Below are 20,339 nucleotides of genomic sequence, written 5' to 3'. Positions count from 1 at the left end.
ACTATACGCTAGCGGTCTTGGTTTCATAATCCAAGGCTTGCGAGTCTGCTTTCGTAGTTTGGTAGCTTTTGCTGTCGTAGATGCTACTTGTTGTTCTGTCAGACTGTGCCGTGAGGCCAGCTTGTATCGTGCCTGTTCTCCCACCAACAAGCACTTCCTGAACTTTATCATGATCAATGTTGCTTGCTATGCGTCCATATTCCCTTTGCTCTTTTTCCTGGGTTGCATGTGCTTTGTTTATCTATGAAGATACTAAGTTGGAATGTCCGTGGGCTCGGTGAGGATGATAAGTGCGTGCTGGTCCGTGATGCCATAACCTCCTGTTGTCCTAGTGTCGTTTGTCTGCATGAGACCAAGCTGGCTTCCATCTCCACTTTCAAGCTCAAGTCCTTTCTGCCGCCAAGGTTCAATACCCATGCTGTCACCTTTTCTGATGGTGCCTCCGGTGGCATTCTGATGGCTTGGGACTCGTCATGCGTTTCGGGCCATGTGATTGCAACCCACAGATTTCATGTTACTGTCAAATTGTCGCTAACGGCGACCAACTGCTCGTTCCTGCTCACTATCGTCTACGCGCCCTGCCAACACAGCGAGCGCTCAGTATTTTTGGATGCTGTCTCTGAAGTGGCTGCTGATACTGATACACCATGGGCAGTTGTGGGGGATTTCAATATGTACAGATTCTCGCATGAAAAGTCCAGGGGAAGGATCTGCTGGAATACAATGGAAGGCTTCAATTCCTGGATCAGAGAACACGGGTTGGATGATATACCAATAGACAACAGGCTGTTCACCTGGTCCAACAAGAGAACCACACCAACTTTGATCCGCCTCGACCGTGTGCTGGTTAATGCTGCCTGGAATCTTGGTTTCTTGCAAACCTCGGCCGCCTGTGTCTCTTCAACCACCTCGGATCACGCGCCGATTATGCTGCAGTTCTCTGCTGACACCCCCAGGAGCAATATCTTTCGTTTGGAAAACCACTGGTTACACATGCCTAAGCCCAGGGAGATAATTCAAAGTTGTTGGAATAAAGGGTTCAGACACATAACCTCCTCTGCCTCTGTCATTAATTTCAAGATGAGGCGGTTGCGGGCCGCTCTTCGGCACTGGAGCAAGCGCAAGTCCAACCTTCAGGTGTTGATAGATAATAACAAACACGTCGTTTGTTACCTAAATGCTGTCGAGGAAAGAAGACACCTCTCTGTCCTGGAGCTGGTTTTGCGAGAAGTAGCCTCAGCTAAAGCAGAACAACTGATCTTATGGCTTGCAACTTTTTGGCGCCGCAGGGCAAAAGTGAGGTGGTGTATTTCTGGTGACGAAAATTGTCAGTTCTTTCATGCAGCAGCCAATGCTCAAGCCCGTCGCAACAAAGTAAAAGTCCTGGTGCACGATGGTGTTGAGCAGTACCAAAACAACCTCAAGCTTGGCATTGCCACCAGCTACTTTGTTGATATTTTAGGACAGCCAGCTATCTCCATGCCTACTGTTGATCTCAGCTGCTTATACACACCTATGGATCTCTCCAGTCTGATTGTGCCTTTCACATGGGCGGAGATTGTCACAGCTATCAACAAGGCCCCAAACAACAGGAGCCCGGGTCCAGACGACTTCACTAATGAATTTTACAAGGCCTTCAAGACAACTTTACAAGAGGATCTGTTGAGTTTCTTCAATGACTTTTATGACAATAATGTTGACCTTGCTGGCATCAATTCTGCTTTCATTACCCTGCTGCCAAAAAAGGATACCCCCATGGAGATGAAGGACTACAGGCCCATCTCCCTGGTCCATAGCACCCCCAAGCTCACCTCCAAGGTCTTGACCAACAGACTACAGCAGCAAATTCCTGCCCTGATACATCCACTGCAGTCTGGTTTCTTGAAAGGGCGCTCTATCATCGAGAACTTTACCTTGGCTGCTGAGCTCGTCCAATGTGCCCACAAGAGGAAGTTACCTGTCATCGCTTTGAAGCTAGATTTCCATAAAGCCTTCGACATTGTTAGCTGGGACTGCCTCCATCAGATTTTAGATGCACGTGGGTTTCCCCCGCTATGGAAAAGCTGGATTTCTAGTTTGGTATCTATGGGCCGCTCGAAAGTTTTGATGAATGGTGAGTTAGGGCCCTCCTTTCTGGCCAAAAAGGGCTTCCGACAGGGTGACTCTCTGTCTCCATACCTATTCATCTTGGTTGCGGATGTGCTGCAAAGGCTTTGTAACTTGCATTTTCAGGAGGGCTCTCTACAACATCCTTTGGGATCTGACAGTTTCTTCCCAGTGTTGCAGTATGCAGATGACACGCTAATTATCTTCAGGGGAAATCTTCAGCAGGCTGCTTTGGTTAAGAGCATCCTTACGGCCTTCTCGGCCTTCTCAGGGCTGGTAATCAACTACCATAAGAGCACGCTAGTGCCTATTTCTATGGATTCAGTCACGGCCGAGGAGATTGCCACGCTGCTTGGATGCCCGTTGTCATCCTTTCCTTGCACCTACCTCGGGCTGCCTCTGTCCCTGAACAAGATCACTCATGGTTTGCTGCTGCCTATTATACACAAAGTCGACCGCAGGTTGTCGGGTTGGTTAGCCACTTTCCTATCTATGGGAGGACGGCTAACTCTTATAAATTCAGTCCTCGCTGGCATACCTGGATATTTCATGTCCTGCTTCCCTTGGCCTAAGGAATCCATCGACCTGCTCGACAGCCTCTTGCGTGCTTTCTTATGGCAAGGCAAGAATGAGGTCAAAGGTGGTCAGTGCCTGGTGGCTTGGGACAAAGTCACGCTAAGCCGAGAGTATGGAGGCCTCGGTGTGAGAAATCTTCTGCTTCACAATCGTGCTATGATGTGCAAGTTCTTGGCCAAGATTTTGCAGACCTCCGGCGTCCCTTGCTACCAGTGGTTTGCCTCTCAGTACCTAAAGAAGAACATCCCGGTTGGCACTAGCAGCAGAGATACAGCCATGTGGAAGGGCTTCAAGGTCTATGTTTCTTTGGTTATGAACTCTTCCATATGCGCCTTGGGCCCCGGCAACCTTGTTTCTTTCTGGCACAATCGTTGGCTCCAGGCCGGTAGGCTGTATCTGCTGTTTCCAGTTCTGTACTCATATGCAAAGGACAGTTGTTGCTCGGTCCGGTCACAGTTCTCCGATGGCTCTTGGTCAGTGCAACTCCACCCAAACCTTTCCCACACTGCCAATGCAGAGTTGCTCTTGATGCATCAGTTGCTTCAAGATGAAGCCCCTAATGACACAGGGCACGACGAGCGCACTCCTTCCGTGCTTGAGAAGAAGATCACTGCAGGTTTTTTCTACCGGCTACTCTCTTTCAGAGGTGTCAAATGTGATTTCCACCACTGGGTATGGGATACGCTGATCCCTATGAAGCATCGAACTTTTCTGTGGCTGGCTTTTTGGGACAGACTAAATACCAGATGCAATATGGTTAAAAAGCAGTGGATGAACATCGCCCCAACTGCGGACTGTGACCTATGCCCTGCTTCTGAATCCATACATCATATCATTCTACGATGCCGTGCAGCGTCTGCCCTCTGGAATCAGCTGCTCCTGGCCCCTTTGGCATGTAGATCAACCAACCTCATATCCTTTGTTCAACAAGCTGCTTCTCAGTTGGAGTTCAAACGTAAATGGAACATGGCCTTTGCTGCATGTGCTATCACCCTATGGCAGGCGCGTAATGATCGTACCTTCAACTCCCGATCATGGACGGACTACTACATTAGGTTCCACGTTGCTGACATGCTACGTCTCTGGTGCTGCAGAGCCACCCGGCAGCAGGATAAAGATCTTATGTTTTGGGGCAATCTCCTCTCCAGCTAGTCTTTAGTCCCCGCTTTCCCACCCCCCCCCCCCCCCCCCCCCCCCTTGTACTCTCCTCCTTCTAGTGAAGTGGCACCATGGTGCACATCACTAGCCCCATGTTATGTCAACCAGGCTACTGCCTGTTTTGAAATATAAAGGCGGCCGTGTGCCTCTTTCTTTTTCAAAAAAAAAGTCCAAATTAAGCCAAACCACATGCCGAGAAAGAAAATAAAACCTGCTATGAGTAATACCCACGTACTATTCACATTTGATTACAAATTCAAAATGACTCTTTATTTGTGTCTTTGTTTTGCTGGAGCATGTATCCAGTTTGGACTCCAAATTTTGTGTGTCATAGAATATATACTCATGTCCATTTTGTGAAGTTAATTTTGTTATTTTCTTCATCTCTATTTGATGGTAGTTAGTTGCGCATCTATGCCTAGAGAGCCGAAGTTGCATTGTAGTTGTCCTCTCTTGAGATTGAATGGCATCTTAGTCTCTCTGGCATATGTTTTAAAACAAACGGCAAGTTTTAATACCTACAAGTGGTTTATTTTTTCGAGTAACCACCTACATGCAGCTAGGTTTAACATATGAAAATAATAAATTCTATATACCTAAATGTAGTTGATCCTCACTATAATATTTTTATTTATCTCAACATGCACACATGTCACTTGACCATACATGCCACCTCATCAACTCCACTACTTCTATTTCTCTTAAAATGCATGGGAAATGCAATTTATATTTTATGGAATATAATAATCAAGTTTAATAAATCATATGTATTTTCATTCTTCATTCTCATATCCAAGCCAAATCTCAACGAAATATATTGCAACCAATTCCCGCCGCAAACACACGAGGTAATCCTATCATCCAATAGTACTATGTAGAAAGAAACACATGTTCACCCGCAAAAAAAAAACACATGTTGAGTGTCATTTTCAGAATGAGATTTCTTTTATACAGTAGATACGATCTATACTAATTTGTAGTGTCAAATGACGAATTTTCTGTGGAAATACAACACAACTCTTCGGTCATCCATCCCATGATTCATGAGGACCTGTGATAAAAAGCTACGTAGAAAATATCGTGCCCACACACAGATTGTTCACCCATCGATCCATCCATTCTCACCGATCGCTCGTGCCAGCATATGCCACACAGTTTGTTAACCGAAGGGGTTACCACAGCTAGCAAACCAATCTGAATCACACATATCCCATATATAGAGCTGACCGATCACACACAATTGGGTCGTTGAGAGGGACATGCTCCATCACATGATCTCTCAAACCCTATCATTCGTAGCCTGTGGACCCCACGCCCTCACAGCCATCTCTCTCCCTCCTCCCCACCTCTCGCCCCCTCTCATCTTCCTCCTTAAAGAAGAAAGCAGCTGGCATGGGCTGCTTGTATTGTTCCTGACCTTTTCTCTCCTACCTTATCCCATATACATACACTCATACCCACTACACACACACACACACACCAAGATCCAAGAACCAAGAACCTTCATTGTGCTCCCCCCTGATGAGCTAGCTAGCTACCCCCCGTTTCTGGCATCTATCTGTTCATCCATGGCATAATCGCATATCGTAGTACACACATCTATTCCAGTTTTCCAATCATCCGAAGAAATCTCGGAGGCCCATATTATAGTAAGCCTGATAGCCATAGCCCTAATTCTTTTCTCCAAGAATAGCTGATTATAGTACTGTTGCGTGCCATCCCGGCTCCCAGAAATAGCATACCAGTCAAAGTCAGCACCTTGGTGCCTCGAGCTCGGGAGGTTGGCAGGGAGCTAGCGCGCCAAGGCCCAAGGCCATGGAGTTCTCGCCAACCGCACCGGCCGGTGGCGAGGAATCCGAGAGGGTTTGCGCGTCGTCGTCGGTGGTGGAGAAAGAGCACATGTTCGAGAAGGTAGTGACCCCGAGCGACGTTGGGAAGCTGAACCGCCTGGTCATCCCCAAGCAGCACGCCGAGCGCTACTTCCCTCTCGATGGTGCTGCCGCAGCGCTGGCGACGGAGGCTAACGGCGGCAAGGGGATGGTCCTCAGCTTCGAGGACCGCGCGGGAAAGGCGTGGCGGTTCCGGTACTCGTACTGGAACAGCAGCCAGAGCTACGTCATGACCAAGGGCTGGAGCCGCTTCGTGAAGGAGAAGCGCCTCGGCGCCGGCGACACCGTCCTGTTCGGCCGCGGGGTCGGCGACGGCGCTGCGCGCGGCCGCCTCTTCATCGACTTCCGCCGCCGACGCCCGGCCGAAGCTTACAGCGCCACCGTATCTTTCCCGCCGCCGGCGACATCGTCTTTGTCACATCGCCTGCCGCTCCTCCCGTCTGTGCCGTTCTGCCCGTGGCGGCGGGACTTCGGCACCACCTACGGCGTCCCCCCTGCTGCCTCGGGGTCCAACCGTCATGTGCTATTCCTGCGGCAGCAGGTGCCAGCGGCTGTGGTGCTAAAGTCCGTGCCGGTGCACGCCGCTGCCTCCGTACTGGAGCCGCCGACGAGGCCTATGCCTAAGCGAGTCCGGCTGTTCGGCGTGAACCTCGATAGCCCGCCCACGGAAGACGGCGGCGCCTGCGGAGTCACGCAGATGGTGACCTCGACGCTCCTGCTGCCCTTGCCGTCGTCGTCAACGTCGTCGACGGCGGGTAAGGAGAGGCAGTGCTCCCTGGATCTTGGATTGTGAATTCAAGGCCAGATTAAAGACTAGTACTGAGTACTGACACGCGAACTTGATCCAGAGAGGCAATGCGTGATTGGGGCAGCCTGCGTACGTATATAGCTCCTGCATTATGTGTAACATTCAGATCAGATGGGTTGTTTCTTGACGATATGCATCTTGCACGTATGATTATTTGCTTGCTAAACTAGCTAGTTAATTATATTGTTCTTCATTTTAGTCTGAGTTTTTCCCTTGACAATGAAGAATGTATCAAACCTCTCTGAACCTCTGCATCATGAGATACATTCGCACGGATTATGGCTTCATGCGCCCCGTTCTATAGATTTATGGCTTCCCTTCGTTAGCAAAAGAAAATTATTTATGGCTTCCCTTCATTCGCAAAAGAGAAATATTTATGGCTTCCCTTTATCACTTACACTACAGTCTCGTTCCCTAGCTCCCTGCATATGATAACAATTAGCACCAATGTATATATGCAACTCATGCTTGGGTACGTTTATCTTTCAAGTTTCTTGAAGCAGTGTCGTTCTGGAGATCGATCCCGAGGCTCTCCTCCCTAAGCAAGGTGAGGTGAGGACTAAGGAGGTCAGGTGTCAGAACATAATCCTTCTACACGTACAGATATCCGCATCGATCGGCTATGAACATTGTCTACTGCCGCATGCATCTGATGTCTACTGATTTCTGATGCGCTTCTGACTCTGTTTGCTCCACCGCATGCATGCCGCAAATCTCTGCAGCTCGTTCAAGACTCGTCTGAAATTATGCCAGCTGTTTCAGCTCTTGAAATCAATACTATTACTAGCTAGCCAAGTAGCCATATCAAGTACATATATAGTTGTGAGAAGTAATACTGTTATGAAGCTTTGTGCTGCTATCGTGCAACCACCGTGCGGTGGAACACCTCTCTCCAGTTCAAATATTCTTCAGGGCACACTATTTGTATATAGCACCTTCAGTCCATAGTAAATTAAACTGGCATGTAATACTAATATTAATACTAGCACCTTGCTCTTCTACGTTGTGTCCCCTCGCCGCAGCACCGGTACTGGGGGCGTGGTCCTTTAGAAGTAATTATAAAACACGGGTGAAAAGGGAGTGGGGCGTTTCGAAGCTTGGCCTCCGTGGAGGCCGAAATTTTTGGAAAATCCAAATTTAAAATTCTCAGTTAAAAAAAACTAAAAAAACTGTACAGGTATACAAGGATGTGATGTGTATCTGTGTAAAATTTCAGGATGAAATACATTGAAATGTGATATGTGAAATTTTTTTCATGAACTTTGAGGATGAATAGTGCATCTACTAAAAAGCCCCAGATTTGTTTTTTTGTGTAGCATTCATTTTAACGTATTTCATCCTAGAAATTTACACACTTGTGCATTATTTCTCGTATATGTGTTTTTTCAATTTTTTCTGAAACATGCAAATTTGAAATTTGATCATTTGAAATTCGGCCTCCATGGAGGCCGAGCTCCATTTATTTTCGGTGAAAAGCCTACTTTCTTGAAGAGTTAATCCATATCCACAATTCTACTTGCATATTTATCAAACAAGCCCGGTGTCCCATGCAAACGGGTGCAAAATGTCATTGACTGGGAGTACTTATAATTATTGGTTTTGCTATTCCTTAGGACTGAGAAATACCTATTTATAAATCGGTGCTAAGAAGCATCACACTGATGTTCGCGCGTACATAGAAATGGAATGTGAAGATCTATGAATATTGACTTGCAGATCAGCCCATAGATAGTTATTCATATAGTTACAAGTGTTGGACCTGTGGGCCCGAAGTGGGAGTTTTGCGCTATAAGTCGAGAATAATTCCGCGGGATAGTCTTGTTGGTGAAGCGAGTGTCCCTTTAAAATTGTGTATTGTCTTTTTTCTCTTTACACCACTCTTACATACCCATTTTAGGACCCCATGGAAAAGGGGAAAGGGCTTGTGACCCTTCCTCGCAAGATTTCAATGCCTCCCTGTCCGGCGGGCCCCACAACATATACCCATGGTTTTTCTTCAAAAGTGGGTGTTCCATGTGGATATTCTCTTTGTTTGTGTCAGAATGGGTCTTAGGGATATGAGCAAGCCAAAAACAGGCTAATATAAGGCCTTACAAGAGTTGGGTTGGCACGCCAAAAATGGGAGTATTGCGCTATAAGTGCAAAATCCACCTGCTGGGTAGTCCTGTTTGTGAAGCAAGTGCACCTTCAATGTTGTGTATTATCTTTTTCTCTTTACACCGCCCTCACATACCATGTTTGGACTCCATGCAAAAGGGGGAGGTTTTTTACCCTTCCTCACGTGATTTCATGCATCTCACTGTCCGACGAGACAAACAACGTATACCACCTGGTTTTCGTACAAATGTGGTAGTTCTATATGGTTATTCTCTCAATTTGTGTTAGAATGGGTCATGGGGACATGACCAAATCAAAAAGAGGCCTAGGTCTTCCAATAGTTGGGTTGGTGGGCCCATAAATGGGAGTTTTGCGCTACAAACCCAACATCTTCTTGTGAAATAATCATGTTTGTAAAGCAAGTGACACATCAAAGTTGTGCGGTGGCCTTTTCCTCTTTACACCACCCTTGAATGCCCATATTAGGACCCCATGGAAAAGAGGAGGGGTTTATGACCCATCCTCGCACGATTTCATGCGTCCCTCTGTCCAGCGAGCCCCGCAATGTATACCCCTAGCTTTTCTTCAAAAGTGGTGGTTCCATGGGGCTATTCTCCTTGTTTGTCTTAGAATGGATCATAGGGATATGAAAAACCCAAAAGCGACCACTGTCTGACGACCCCTACAATATGTACCCCCTAGTTTTTCTTCAAAAGTGGTGGATCCATGTGGATATTCTCTTTGTTTGTGTTACAATGAGTCATAGGTACATGACCAACCCAAAAAGAGGCCAAGGTCTTATAAGAGCTGCGTCGGTGGGCCCGGAAATGGGAGTTTTGCGCTATAAGTACATAATCTTCTTGTGGGGTAGTCCTGTTAGTGAAGCAAGTGCCACTCCAGAGTTGTATTTCCTCTTTACACCACTCTTACAAACCAATGTTAGGACAAGTTCCAAAAAGGGAAGGGTTTACGACCTTCCTCGTGCGATTTCATGTGTCCCACTGTCCGGAGGGCCCATGATGCGGCTTAAAACTGCGTCGGTATTTCCCCAAAGAGGAAGGTGATGCAGTACAACGATGATAGGTATTTCCCTCAGTTATGAAACCAAGGTATCAATCCAGTAGGAGAACCAAGCAACACTATGTAAACGATACCTGCACACAAAGAACAAATCCTTGCAACCCGACGTGTAAGAGGGGTTATCAATCCCTCCTCGATAAAAAGATAGAATAAATTGTATGTGTTTGGATAAATAGATCTGAATAAAATACAAAATAAAATAAGTAAACAAAAACTTGATGACCCACAAGCATAGGGGATCAATCGTAGTCCTTTTGATAAGTAAGAGTGTCGAACCCAACGAGGAGCATAAGGAAATGACAAGCGGTTTTCAGCAAGGTAATGTCTGCAAGCACTAAAATTATCGGTAACAGGTAGTTTGATAGCAAGATAATTTGTAACAAGCAAGTAGCGATAACGGTAAGTAAAGTGCAGCAAGGTAGCCCAATCCTTTTGAGGCAAAGGACAGGACAAAACGGTTTCTAATAATAAGCAAAGTGTTCTTGAGGATACACGGGAATTTCACCATATCATTTTCATCATGTTGGCTTGATTTGGGTTCGCTACTTTGATAATTTGATATGTGGGTGGATCGGTGCTTAGGTGCTGTTCTTAATTGAACAAACCTCATACTTATGATTAACCCCCTTGCAAGCATCCGCAACTACGAGAAAAGTACTAAGATAAAATCTAACCATAGCATTAAACTTTTGGATCCAAATCGGTGCCTTACGAAGTAGCGCATAAACTAGGGTTTAAGCTTCTGTCACTCTAGCAACCCATCATTTAATAACTACTCCATAATGCATTACCTTAGGCCCAAGTATGATGAAGTGTCATGTAGTCGACGTTCACATGACACCACTAAGGGAATCACAACATACATATCATCAAAATATCGAACACATATCAAGTTCACATGATTACTTGCAACATGACTTCTCCCGTGACCTCAAGAACAAAAGTAACTACTCACAAATGATAATCATGCTCAAGATCAGAGGGGTCTTAAATAGCATAATGGGTCTGAACATATAATCTTCCACCAAATAAACCTTATAGTAATCAACTACAAGATGTAATCAACACTACTAGTCACCCACAAGTACCAATCTAAGGTTCTGATACAAAGATTGAACACAAGAGATGAACTAGGGTTTGAGAGGAGATGGTGCTATTGAATATGTTGATGGAGATTGCCCTCCCAAATATGGGAGAGTTGTTGGTGATGACGATGGCGATGATTTCCCCCTTTGGGAGGGAAGTTCACTCGACGGAATCGCTCCGCCGAAGAGAAAAAGTGCTTCTGCCCAAGTTCTGCCTCGAGACGGCGGCGCTTCGTCCCGAAAGTCCCCCTCTGATTTTTTAGATCAGAATGTCCTTTGTACCAAAAGATGGGCACTGGAGGTGGGTCGAGGAGGGCACAACCCACTAGGGCGCACCTATGGGCCTGGCACGCCCAGGTGGGTTGTGCCCACCTGGTGGGCCTCCTCCGGTAGTTATTTTCTCTAGTATTTTTCATATATTGCAAAATAATTCTCCATAAATTTTCCGCTCATTTGGAGATGTGCAAAATAGGTAACTCTAACGTAGCTTTTTCAAGTCCAGAATTCCAGCTGCCGGTATTCTCCCTCTTTGTGTAAACCTTGCATATTATGAGAGAAAAAGACATTAGAATTACTCCAAAAGGCATTATTATGCATAAAACCATTATAAATAACAGTAGGAAAACATGATACAAAATGGACGTATCAAAACTGTAAGAAGGTATTTTTGGGTTTTTAGAATAATAGATCTGAAAACAAATGCGGTGAAAAATAGATTTAAAAGAAATATGATAAAAGATAGACTCGGGGGCCATAGATTTCACTAGTGGCTTCTCTCGAGAAAATAGCACACGGTGGGTAAACAAATTACTGTTGGGCAATTGATAGAAGAACAAATAATTATGGCGATATCCAAGGCAAAGATCAATATATAGGCATCACGTCCAAGATTAGTAGACCGAAACGATTCTGCATCTACTACTATTACTCCACACATCGACCACTATCCAACATGCATCTAGTGTATTAAGTTCATGGAGAAACGGATTAATGCAATAAGAACGATGACATGATGTTGACAAGATCTATTCATGTAGGAATAGACCCCCTCTTTTTATCCTTAATAGCAACGATACATCCGTGCCTCGCTACCCCTTCTGTCACTAGGTGAGGACATCGCAAGATCGAACCCATCACAAAGCACCTCTTCCCATTGCAACAAAAATCGATCTAGTCGGCCTAAGTAAACCAAAGATTCGGAGAAGAAATACGAGGCTATAAATAATCATGCATATAAGAGATCAAAGAAAACTCAAATAATATTCATGGATATAGATCTGATCATAAACTCGAACTTCATCGGATCCCAACAAACACACCACAAAAATTCGTTACATCAAATAGATCTCCAAGAGACCATTGTATTGAGAATCAAAAAGAGAGAAGAAGCCATCTAGCTACCGCCTGCGGACCCGTAGGTCTATGGTGAACTACTCACGCATCATCGGAGAGGCACCAATGATTATGATGAACCCCTTCGTGATCGTGTTAGATTGGATCTCGTGGTTCTGGAACTTGCGGCGGCTGGAATTGTGTTTCGTCGACTCCCCTAGGGTTTCTAGAATATTTGAGTATTTATAGAGTGAAGAGGCAGTGCAGGAGACCCCCGTGGGCCCCAGAACTCATCAGGGCGTGCCAAGGGCCTCTAGCACCCTCTGGTGTCTTGTGGGCCCCATGGTCCTCCCCCAGGTGCTTCCTTGGCTCCCAAGTTATCTTCTGGTCCAAAAAATTCTCCAAAAAGTTTCGTTGTGTTTGGACTTTGTTTGATAAGGATATTCTGCGAAGTAAAAACAAGCAAAAAACAGCAACTGGCACTCGCACTATGTCAATAGGTTAGTCCCAAAAAATGATATAAAGTTGCTATAAAATGGTTTTAGAATATCCAAGAATGATAATATAACAGCATGGAACAATAAAAAAATTATAGATACGTTGGAGACGTATCAGCATCCCCAAGCTTAATTCCTACTCGTCCTCGAGTAGGTAAATGATAAAAACAGAATTTCTGATGTGGAATGCTGCCTAACATGTTCATCACATATTCTTTTCTTTTGTAGCATGGACATTTGGAATTTTAGATGGTTCAAAGCAATAGTCTATATTTGATATGATAACTTCTATACTCAAGCATATCAACAAGCAACCATTCTTTCAAAATATCAACACTAAAGAAAGTTATCCCTAGCCCATCATGCTCAATCATTGATCCATTCATGATACACACTCGAATATTAGCTACATCCAATGCTCAAGTACAATCATAGTGCTCCCTAGTTGGTGCTTTATAAGAGAAGATTGAGACTCAAGTAAAAATAAAAATTACATAAAGTAAATAGATAGGTCCTTCACAGAGGGAAGTACAGATTTGTAGAGGTGCCAGAGCTCAAAGATTAAATTGAGAGATAAAATATTTTGAGAGGCATACTTTTCTCGTCAACGAAAACGACTGAGTAATTCTCAACACTTTCCATGCTAGATATATCATAGGTGGTTCCCAAGCATGAAATAAAATTTATTCCTTTTTCCACCATACTTTCACACTCCATGGCTAGCCGTATCCACACCGTCCATACCAACACTTTCAAAGCAATTTATTATTTGATAACATAAAGTAAATTTCGTTTTAATTTTTGGACTGAGCATACCTATTATCGCCACACTCTCGTGCAATGACAAGTGAATAAACACTCATCTTGAGAATAACACATCTAGCATGGAAAATATTGGCCACCCCTTGCCGCTTCATGAGCGGTATGAGCACACAAAAAGGAAATTCATTTTGAAAATTAGAGTTGGCACATACAAATTTACTTAGAACGACACGGAAATACCGCATATAGGCAGGTATGGTGAACTCATATCGCAAAACTTGGTTTAAGTATTTTGGATGCACAAGTAGTATTTCTACTTAGTACAAGTGGAGGCTAGCAAAAAGATTAAGAAGCAACCAACTAAGAAACGAAAATTCTCATAAGAGAGCATTAAGCATAACTAACACTGAATAATGCACCATAAGTAGGATGCAATTTCATTGCATAACTATTGACTTTCGTGCTTGCATAGGGAATCACAAACCTTAACACCAATATTCTTACTAAAGCATAATTACTCAGCAACATGACTCACATATTACTATCATCATATCTCAAAACTATTACAAAGAATCAAGTTTATTTTGAACAATGATCTTCATGAAAGTTTGATATCCCTCTTGAATATCTATCACTTTGGGACTAATTTCATATATTGCAATTGCTTTTGACAAGTTCAAACAAATTTAAGTGATGAACATGAGCATAAAAATTTTCATCTCTCAAAATAATATAAGAGAAGCATGAAAGAATTTCTTATATTTTTTTTACTAATTCTCAAATAAATCTCAGTGAAGAATGAGAGTATATTTCTTCAAAAATCAAAGCACACCGTGCTCAAAAAAGATATAAGTGAAGCACTAGAGCAATTCCATGGCTCAAAAAATTTAAGTGAAGCATAAAGAGCAATTCTAACAAATCATAGCATAATTTTGGCTCTCTCAAATATGTGTGTCCAGCAAGGATACTTGTGACGAACTAAAAATAAAAACAAGCAAAGACTCATATAATAGAAGACGCTCCAAGCAAAACTCATGATATGTGACGAATAATAATATAGCTCCAAGTAAAATTACCAATGGTCGTTAGAAGAAAGAGGGGATGCCTTTTGAGGCATCCCCAAGCTTAGTTGCTTGGTTCTCCCTAAATATTAACTTGGGGTGCCATGGGCATCCCCAAGCTTAGGCTCTTTTCAATCCTTATTCCTTCATCCATCGTGATCTCACCCAAAACTTGAAAACTTCAATCACACAAAAATTAACAAAACCTTCATGAGATCCGTTAGTATAATAAAGCAAATCACCACTCTAAGTACTTGTGCAAACCCATTCATATTTTATTATTGCATTATACCTATAGTATTCCAACTTTACCATGGCTTATACCCCCGATACAATCCATAGAATCATCAAAATAAGCACACAATGCAACGAAAACAGAATTTGTCAAAAACAGAACAATCTGTAGTAACCATACTTCTGTAACTCAAAAAATTATTAAAAATTAGGACAACGTAGGAAATTTGTATAACAATCTTGTGTAAATAATGCAGAGCAAAATCACGTTTCTGTGATTTTTTAAAATTCTTCTACTGGGCGCAAAAGTTTCCATTTTTCAACAAGATCAAATCAACTATCACCCAACATGATCCCAAAGGCTTTGCTTGGCACAAACACTAATTAAAACATAAAAACACAATTATAACAGTAGCATAATTTTGCAAATAGAAAGAAAAAGGCAAAAATTTATTTTATTCATTGGGTTGCCTCCCAACAAGCTCTTTCTTTATGCTCACATGAAGGACAAGAATTGAAGCACAAAGAGAGCATCATAAAACATGTGACAAACACATTTATATCTAACATACTTCCTATGCATAGGCATTTGAAGGCAACGAAATTATCAAGACAAGAAATATCTAGCATATGCAAGTACGAATAAAGAAACAATAGCAATCTCAACATGACGAGAGGTAATTTAGTAACATGAAAATTTCTACAGCCATGTTTTCCTCTGTCATAATAATTACATGCGGAACCATATTCGAATTCAATAATATAGCTATCACATAACATATTCTCTACATGATTCACATGCATGCAAAGTTGACACTCTTCCGAAATAGTGGAATTATCATCAAATACAGTCATGACCTCTCCAAGCCCACTTTTATCAAAAAAATTATAAGACTGATCATTCTCCAAAGTAGTGGGATCATTATTACCTAAAGTTGGAACTCTTCCAAACCCACTTTCAATATTATCGCAAACATATTCATCATGAGGCTTAAATAAATTTTCAAGATCATAAGAAGAATCACCCCAATCATGATCATTGCAATAAGTAGTGGACATATAAAAATTAGCATCCCCAAGCGTTGGATTTTGCATATGATTAGCACGATTGACATTACTAGAATTTATAGTAACACCATTGCAATCATGCTTTTCATTCAAGGAGGTATCGTGAATCACTTCATAAATTTCTTCTTTTAGCACTTCATCACAATTTTCATATTCACGAATTTCAAGCAAAACTTTATAAAGATAATCTAGTGAACTCAATTCACTAGCAATTGGTTCATCATAATTGGATCTTTTAAAAATATTAGCAAGTGGATGAGGATCCATATCAATAGATTTTTAGCAAGCGAAGATGCAAGCAAATAGAAGACACATGGCACACAAGCAAAGATAGCAAATGAACAAAAAGGCAGCAGAAGGCAAGTAAAAAGGTAAATATTTTTGTGATTTTCGCAAAAACGTTTTTAGAAGTGAGGGAGATGAAAATGAGAGGCAAATGGAAAATAATGTAAATTGCAAGGAGATGAGATTTATGATTAGGAACCTGATAGATGTTTATGATGTCTCCCTGGGAACGGCGACAGAAATTGGCAAGTTGACGTGAGACTACATTGACTTGATCCTCCCCGGCAACGGCGCCCGAAATTCCTTTTGATGCGGCTTGAAACTGCGTCATTATTTCCCCAAAGAGGAAGGGATGATACAGTACATCTATGGTAGGTATCTCCCTCAGTTATGAAGCCAAGGTATCAATACATTAGGAGAACCAAGCAACACTATGTAAATAGTACCTGCACACAAAGAACAAATCATCGCAACCCAACACGTAAGAGGGGTTGTCAATCCCTCCTCGGTAAAAAGATATATTAAATTGTATGTGTTTGGATAAATAGATCTGAATAAAACACGAAATAAAATAAGTAAAGAAAAATCCAACAAGGTATTTTTGGGTTTTTAGAATAATAGATATGAAAGCAAATACGATGAAAAATAGAGCTGAAAGCGATATGATAAAAGATAGACCTCGGGGCCGTAGATTTCACTAGTTGCTTCTCTCGAGAAAATAGCACACGGTGGGTAAACAAATTACGATTGGGCAATTGATAGAAGAACATATAATTATGATGATATCCAAGGCAATGATCAATATATAGGCATCACGTCCAAGATTAGTAGACCGAAACAATTCTGCATCTTCTACTATTACTCCACACATCGACCGCTATCCAGCATGCATCTAGTGTATTAAGTTCATGGAGAAACGGAGTAATGCAATAAGAACGATGACATGATGTTGACCAGATCTATTCATGTAGGAATATACCCCATCTTTTATCCTTAATAGCAATGATACATGCGTGCCTTGCTACCCCTTCTGTCACTGGGTGAGGACACTGCAAGACCGAATCCATCACAAAGCACCTCTTCCCATTGAAAGAAAAATCGATCTAGTCGGCCTAACTAAACCAAAGATTCGGAGAAGAAATACAAGGCTATAAATAATCATGCATATAAGAGATCAAAGAAAACTCAAATAATGTGCATGGATATAGATCTGATCATAAACTCGAACTTCATCGGATCCCAACAAACACACCACAAAAAGTCATTACATCAAATAGATCTCCAAGAGACCATTGTATTGAGAACCAAAAAGAGAGAAGAAGCCATCTAGCTACTGCCTACGGACCTGTAGGTCTATGGAGAACTACTCACGCATCATCGGAGAGGCACCAATGAGGATGATGGACCCCTCCGTTGAAGGAAATATGCCCTAGAGGCAATAATAAAGTTATTATTTATTTCCTTAATTCATGATAAATGTTTATTATTCATGCTAGAATTGTATTAACCGGAAACTTAGTACATGTGTGAATACATAGACAAAACATATAGTCCCTAGTATGCCTCTACTTGACTAGCTCATTAATCAAAGATGGTTAAGTTTCCTAACCATAGACATGTGTTGTCATTTGATGAACGGGATCACATCATTAGGAGAATGATGTGATGGACATGACCCATCCGTTAGCTTAGCATTATGATCGTGTTAGTTTCATTGCTACTGCTTTCTTCATGACTTATACAAGTTCCTCAGACTATGAGATTATGCAAATCCCGAATATCGGAGGAACACTTTATGTGCTACCAAACGTCACAACGTAAAAGGGTGATTATAAAGGTGCTCTACAGGTGTCTCCGAAGGTGTTTGTTGGGTTGGCATAGATCAAGATTAGGATTTGTCACTCCGTGTTTTGGAGAGGTATCTCTAGGCCCTCTCGGTAATACTCATCACTATAAGCCTTGCAAGCATTGTGATTAATGAGTTAGTTGCAGGATGAAGTATTACAGAACAAGTAAAGAGACTTGCCGGTAATGAGATTGAACTAGGTATTGAGATACCGACGATCGAATCTCGGGCAAGTAACATACCAATGACAAAGGGAACAACGTATGTTGTTATGCGGTTTGACCGATAAAGTTCTTCGTAGAATATGTAGGAACCAATATGAGCATCCAGGTTCCACTATTGGTTGTTAACCGGAGACGTGTCTCGGTCATGTCTACATAGTTCTCAAACCCGTAGGGTCCGCACGCTTAACGTTCGATGACGATTGGTATTATGAGTTTATGTGTTTTGATGTATCGAAGGTAGTCCGGAGTCCCGGATGTGATCATGGACATGATGAGGAGTCTCTAAATGGTTGAGACATGAAGATTGATATATTGTAAGCCTATATTTGGACATCGGAATGGTTCCGGGTGAGTTTGGGCATATACCGGAGTACCGGGAGGTTACCAGAACCCCCCCGGGAAGTATATGTGCCTTATTGGGCCATAATGGGATAAAGGAGGAGGTGGCCAGGTGGAGGGCGTGCCCCCCAAGCCCAATCCGAATTGGGTGGGGGGTCGGCCCCCTTTCCTTCCTCCCTCTCTCCCCCTTCCTTCTCTCCTAGTCCAACTAGGGAGGGGGGGGGGGAATCCTATTCCCGGTGGGAGTAGGACTCCTCCAGGGCGCGTCATAGAGGGACGGTCCTTCCCCCTCCTCCACTCCTTTATATACGGGGGAGGGGGCACCCCATAGACAGACAAGTTGACATTGTTTAGCCGTGTGCAGTGCCCCCCTCCATAGTTACACACCTCGGTCATATCGTCGTAGTGCTTAGGCGAAGCTCTATGCCGGTAATTTCATCATCATTGTCACCACATCGTCGTGCTAACGAAACTCTCACTCGGCCTCAACTAGATCAAGATTACGAGGGACATCCCCGAGCTGAACGTGTGCTGATCGCGGAGGTGCCGTACATTCGGTGCTAAGATCGGTCGGATCGTGAAGACGTACGACTACATCAACCACGTTATTATAATGCTTCCGCTTTTGGTCTACGAGGGTACATGGACACACTCTCCCCTCTCGTTGCTACGCATCACATAGATAGATCTTGTGTGATCAAAGGAATTTTTTTGAAATTACCGCGTTCCCCAACAGTGGCATCCGAGCCAGGTCTATGCGTAGATGTTATATGCACGAGTAGAACACAAAGAGTTGTGGGCGATAATAGTCATACTGCTTACGAGCATGTCATACTTTGATTCGGCGGTATTGTTGGATGAAGCGGCTCAGACCGACATTACGCGTACGCTTACGCGAGACTAGTTCTACCGACGTGCTTTGCACATAGGTGGCTGGTGAGTGTCTGTTTCTCCAACTTTAGTTGAATCGAGTGTGGCTACGCCCGGTCCTTGTTGAAGGTTAAAACAGCACACTTGACAAAAAATTGTTGTGGTTGTGATGCGTAGGTAAGAACGGTTCTTGCTAGAAGCCCGTAGAAGCCACGTAAAACTTGCAACAACAAAGTAGAGGACGTCTAACTTGTTTTTGCAGGGCTTGCTGTGATGTGATATGGTCAAGCATGATGTGATATAAATTGTTGTATGAGATGATCATGTTTTGTAACAAAGTTATCGGCAACTGGCAGGAGCCATATGGTTGTCGCTTTATTGTATGCAATGCAATCGCCATGTAATTGTTTTACTTTATCACTAAGCGGTAGTGATAGTCATAGTAACAATAGGTGGCGAGACGACAACGAGGCTACGATGGAGATCAAGGTCTCGCGCTGGTGACATTGGAGATCATGACGATGCTTCGGTGATGGAGATCATGAGCACAAGATGATGATGGCCATATCATGTCACATATTTTGATTGCATGTGATGTTTATCCTTTATGCATCTTATTTTTCTTAGAACGTTGGTAGCATTATAAGATGATCCCTTACTAAATTTCAAGGTACAAGTGTTCTCCCTGAGTATGCACCGTTGCTACAGTTCATCGTGCCGAGACACCACGTGATGATCGGGTGTGATAAGCTCTACGTTCACATACAATGGGTGCAAGCCAGCTTTGCACACGCAGAATACACAGATTAAACTTGACGAGCCTAGCATATGCAGATATGGCCTCAGAACACTGAGACCGAAAGGTCGAGCGTGAATCAGCTAGTAGATATGATCAACATAGTGATGTTCATCATTGAAAAATACTCCATCTCACGTGATGATCGGACATGGTTTAGTTGATTTGGATCACGTGATCACTTAGATGATTAGAGGGTTGTCTATCTAAGTGGGAGTTCTTAAGT

At 43.1% G+C, this 20,339-nt stretch overlaps 1 protein-coding gene across 1 annotated transcript; it reads left to right on the top strand.

Annotated features, from left to right (window-relative positions):
• Positions 1 to 5,192: 5,192 nt before the first annotated feature.
• Positions 5,193 to 6,824, top strand: LOC123091683 (putative B3 domain-containing protein Os10g0537100). Its single transcript, XM_044513275.1, has one exon. It carries the CDS (start codon positions 5,656 to 5,658, stop codon positions 6,520 to 6,522), a length of 867 nt encoding a protein of 288 aa, XP_044369210.1. The 5' UTR covers positions 5,193 to 5,655; the 3' UTR covers positions 6,523 to 6,824.
• The last annotated feature ends 13,515 nt before the right edge of the window (positions 6,825 to 20,339 follow it).

This window comes from Triticum aestivum, chromosome 1B (assembly GCF_018294505.1).
Source record: "Triticum aestivum cultivar Chinese Spring chromosome 1B, IWGSC CS RefSeq v2.1, whole genome shotgun sequence".
Taxonomy (NCBI): domain Eukaryota; kingdom Viridiplantae; phylum Streptophyta; class Magnoliopsida; order Poales; family Poaceae; genus Triticum; species Triticum aestivum.
The sequence above is the reverse complement of the archived record's forward strand: the minus strand, read 5'-3'. Positions and strand labels throughout refer to the sequence as shown.

Coding starts and splice junctions, on each gene's coding strand:
- LOC123091683 (XM_044513275.1), top strand. CDS start 5,656: ATGGAGTTCTCGCCAACCGCACCGGCCGGTGGCGAGGAATCCGAGAGG.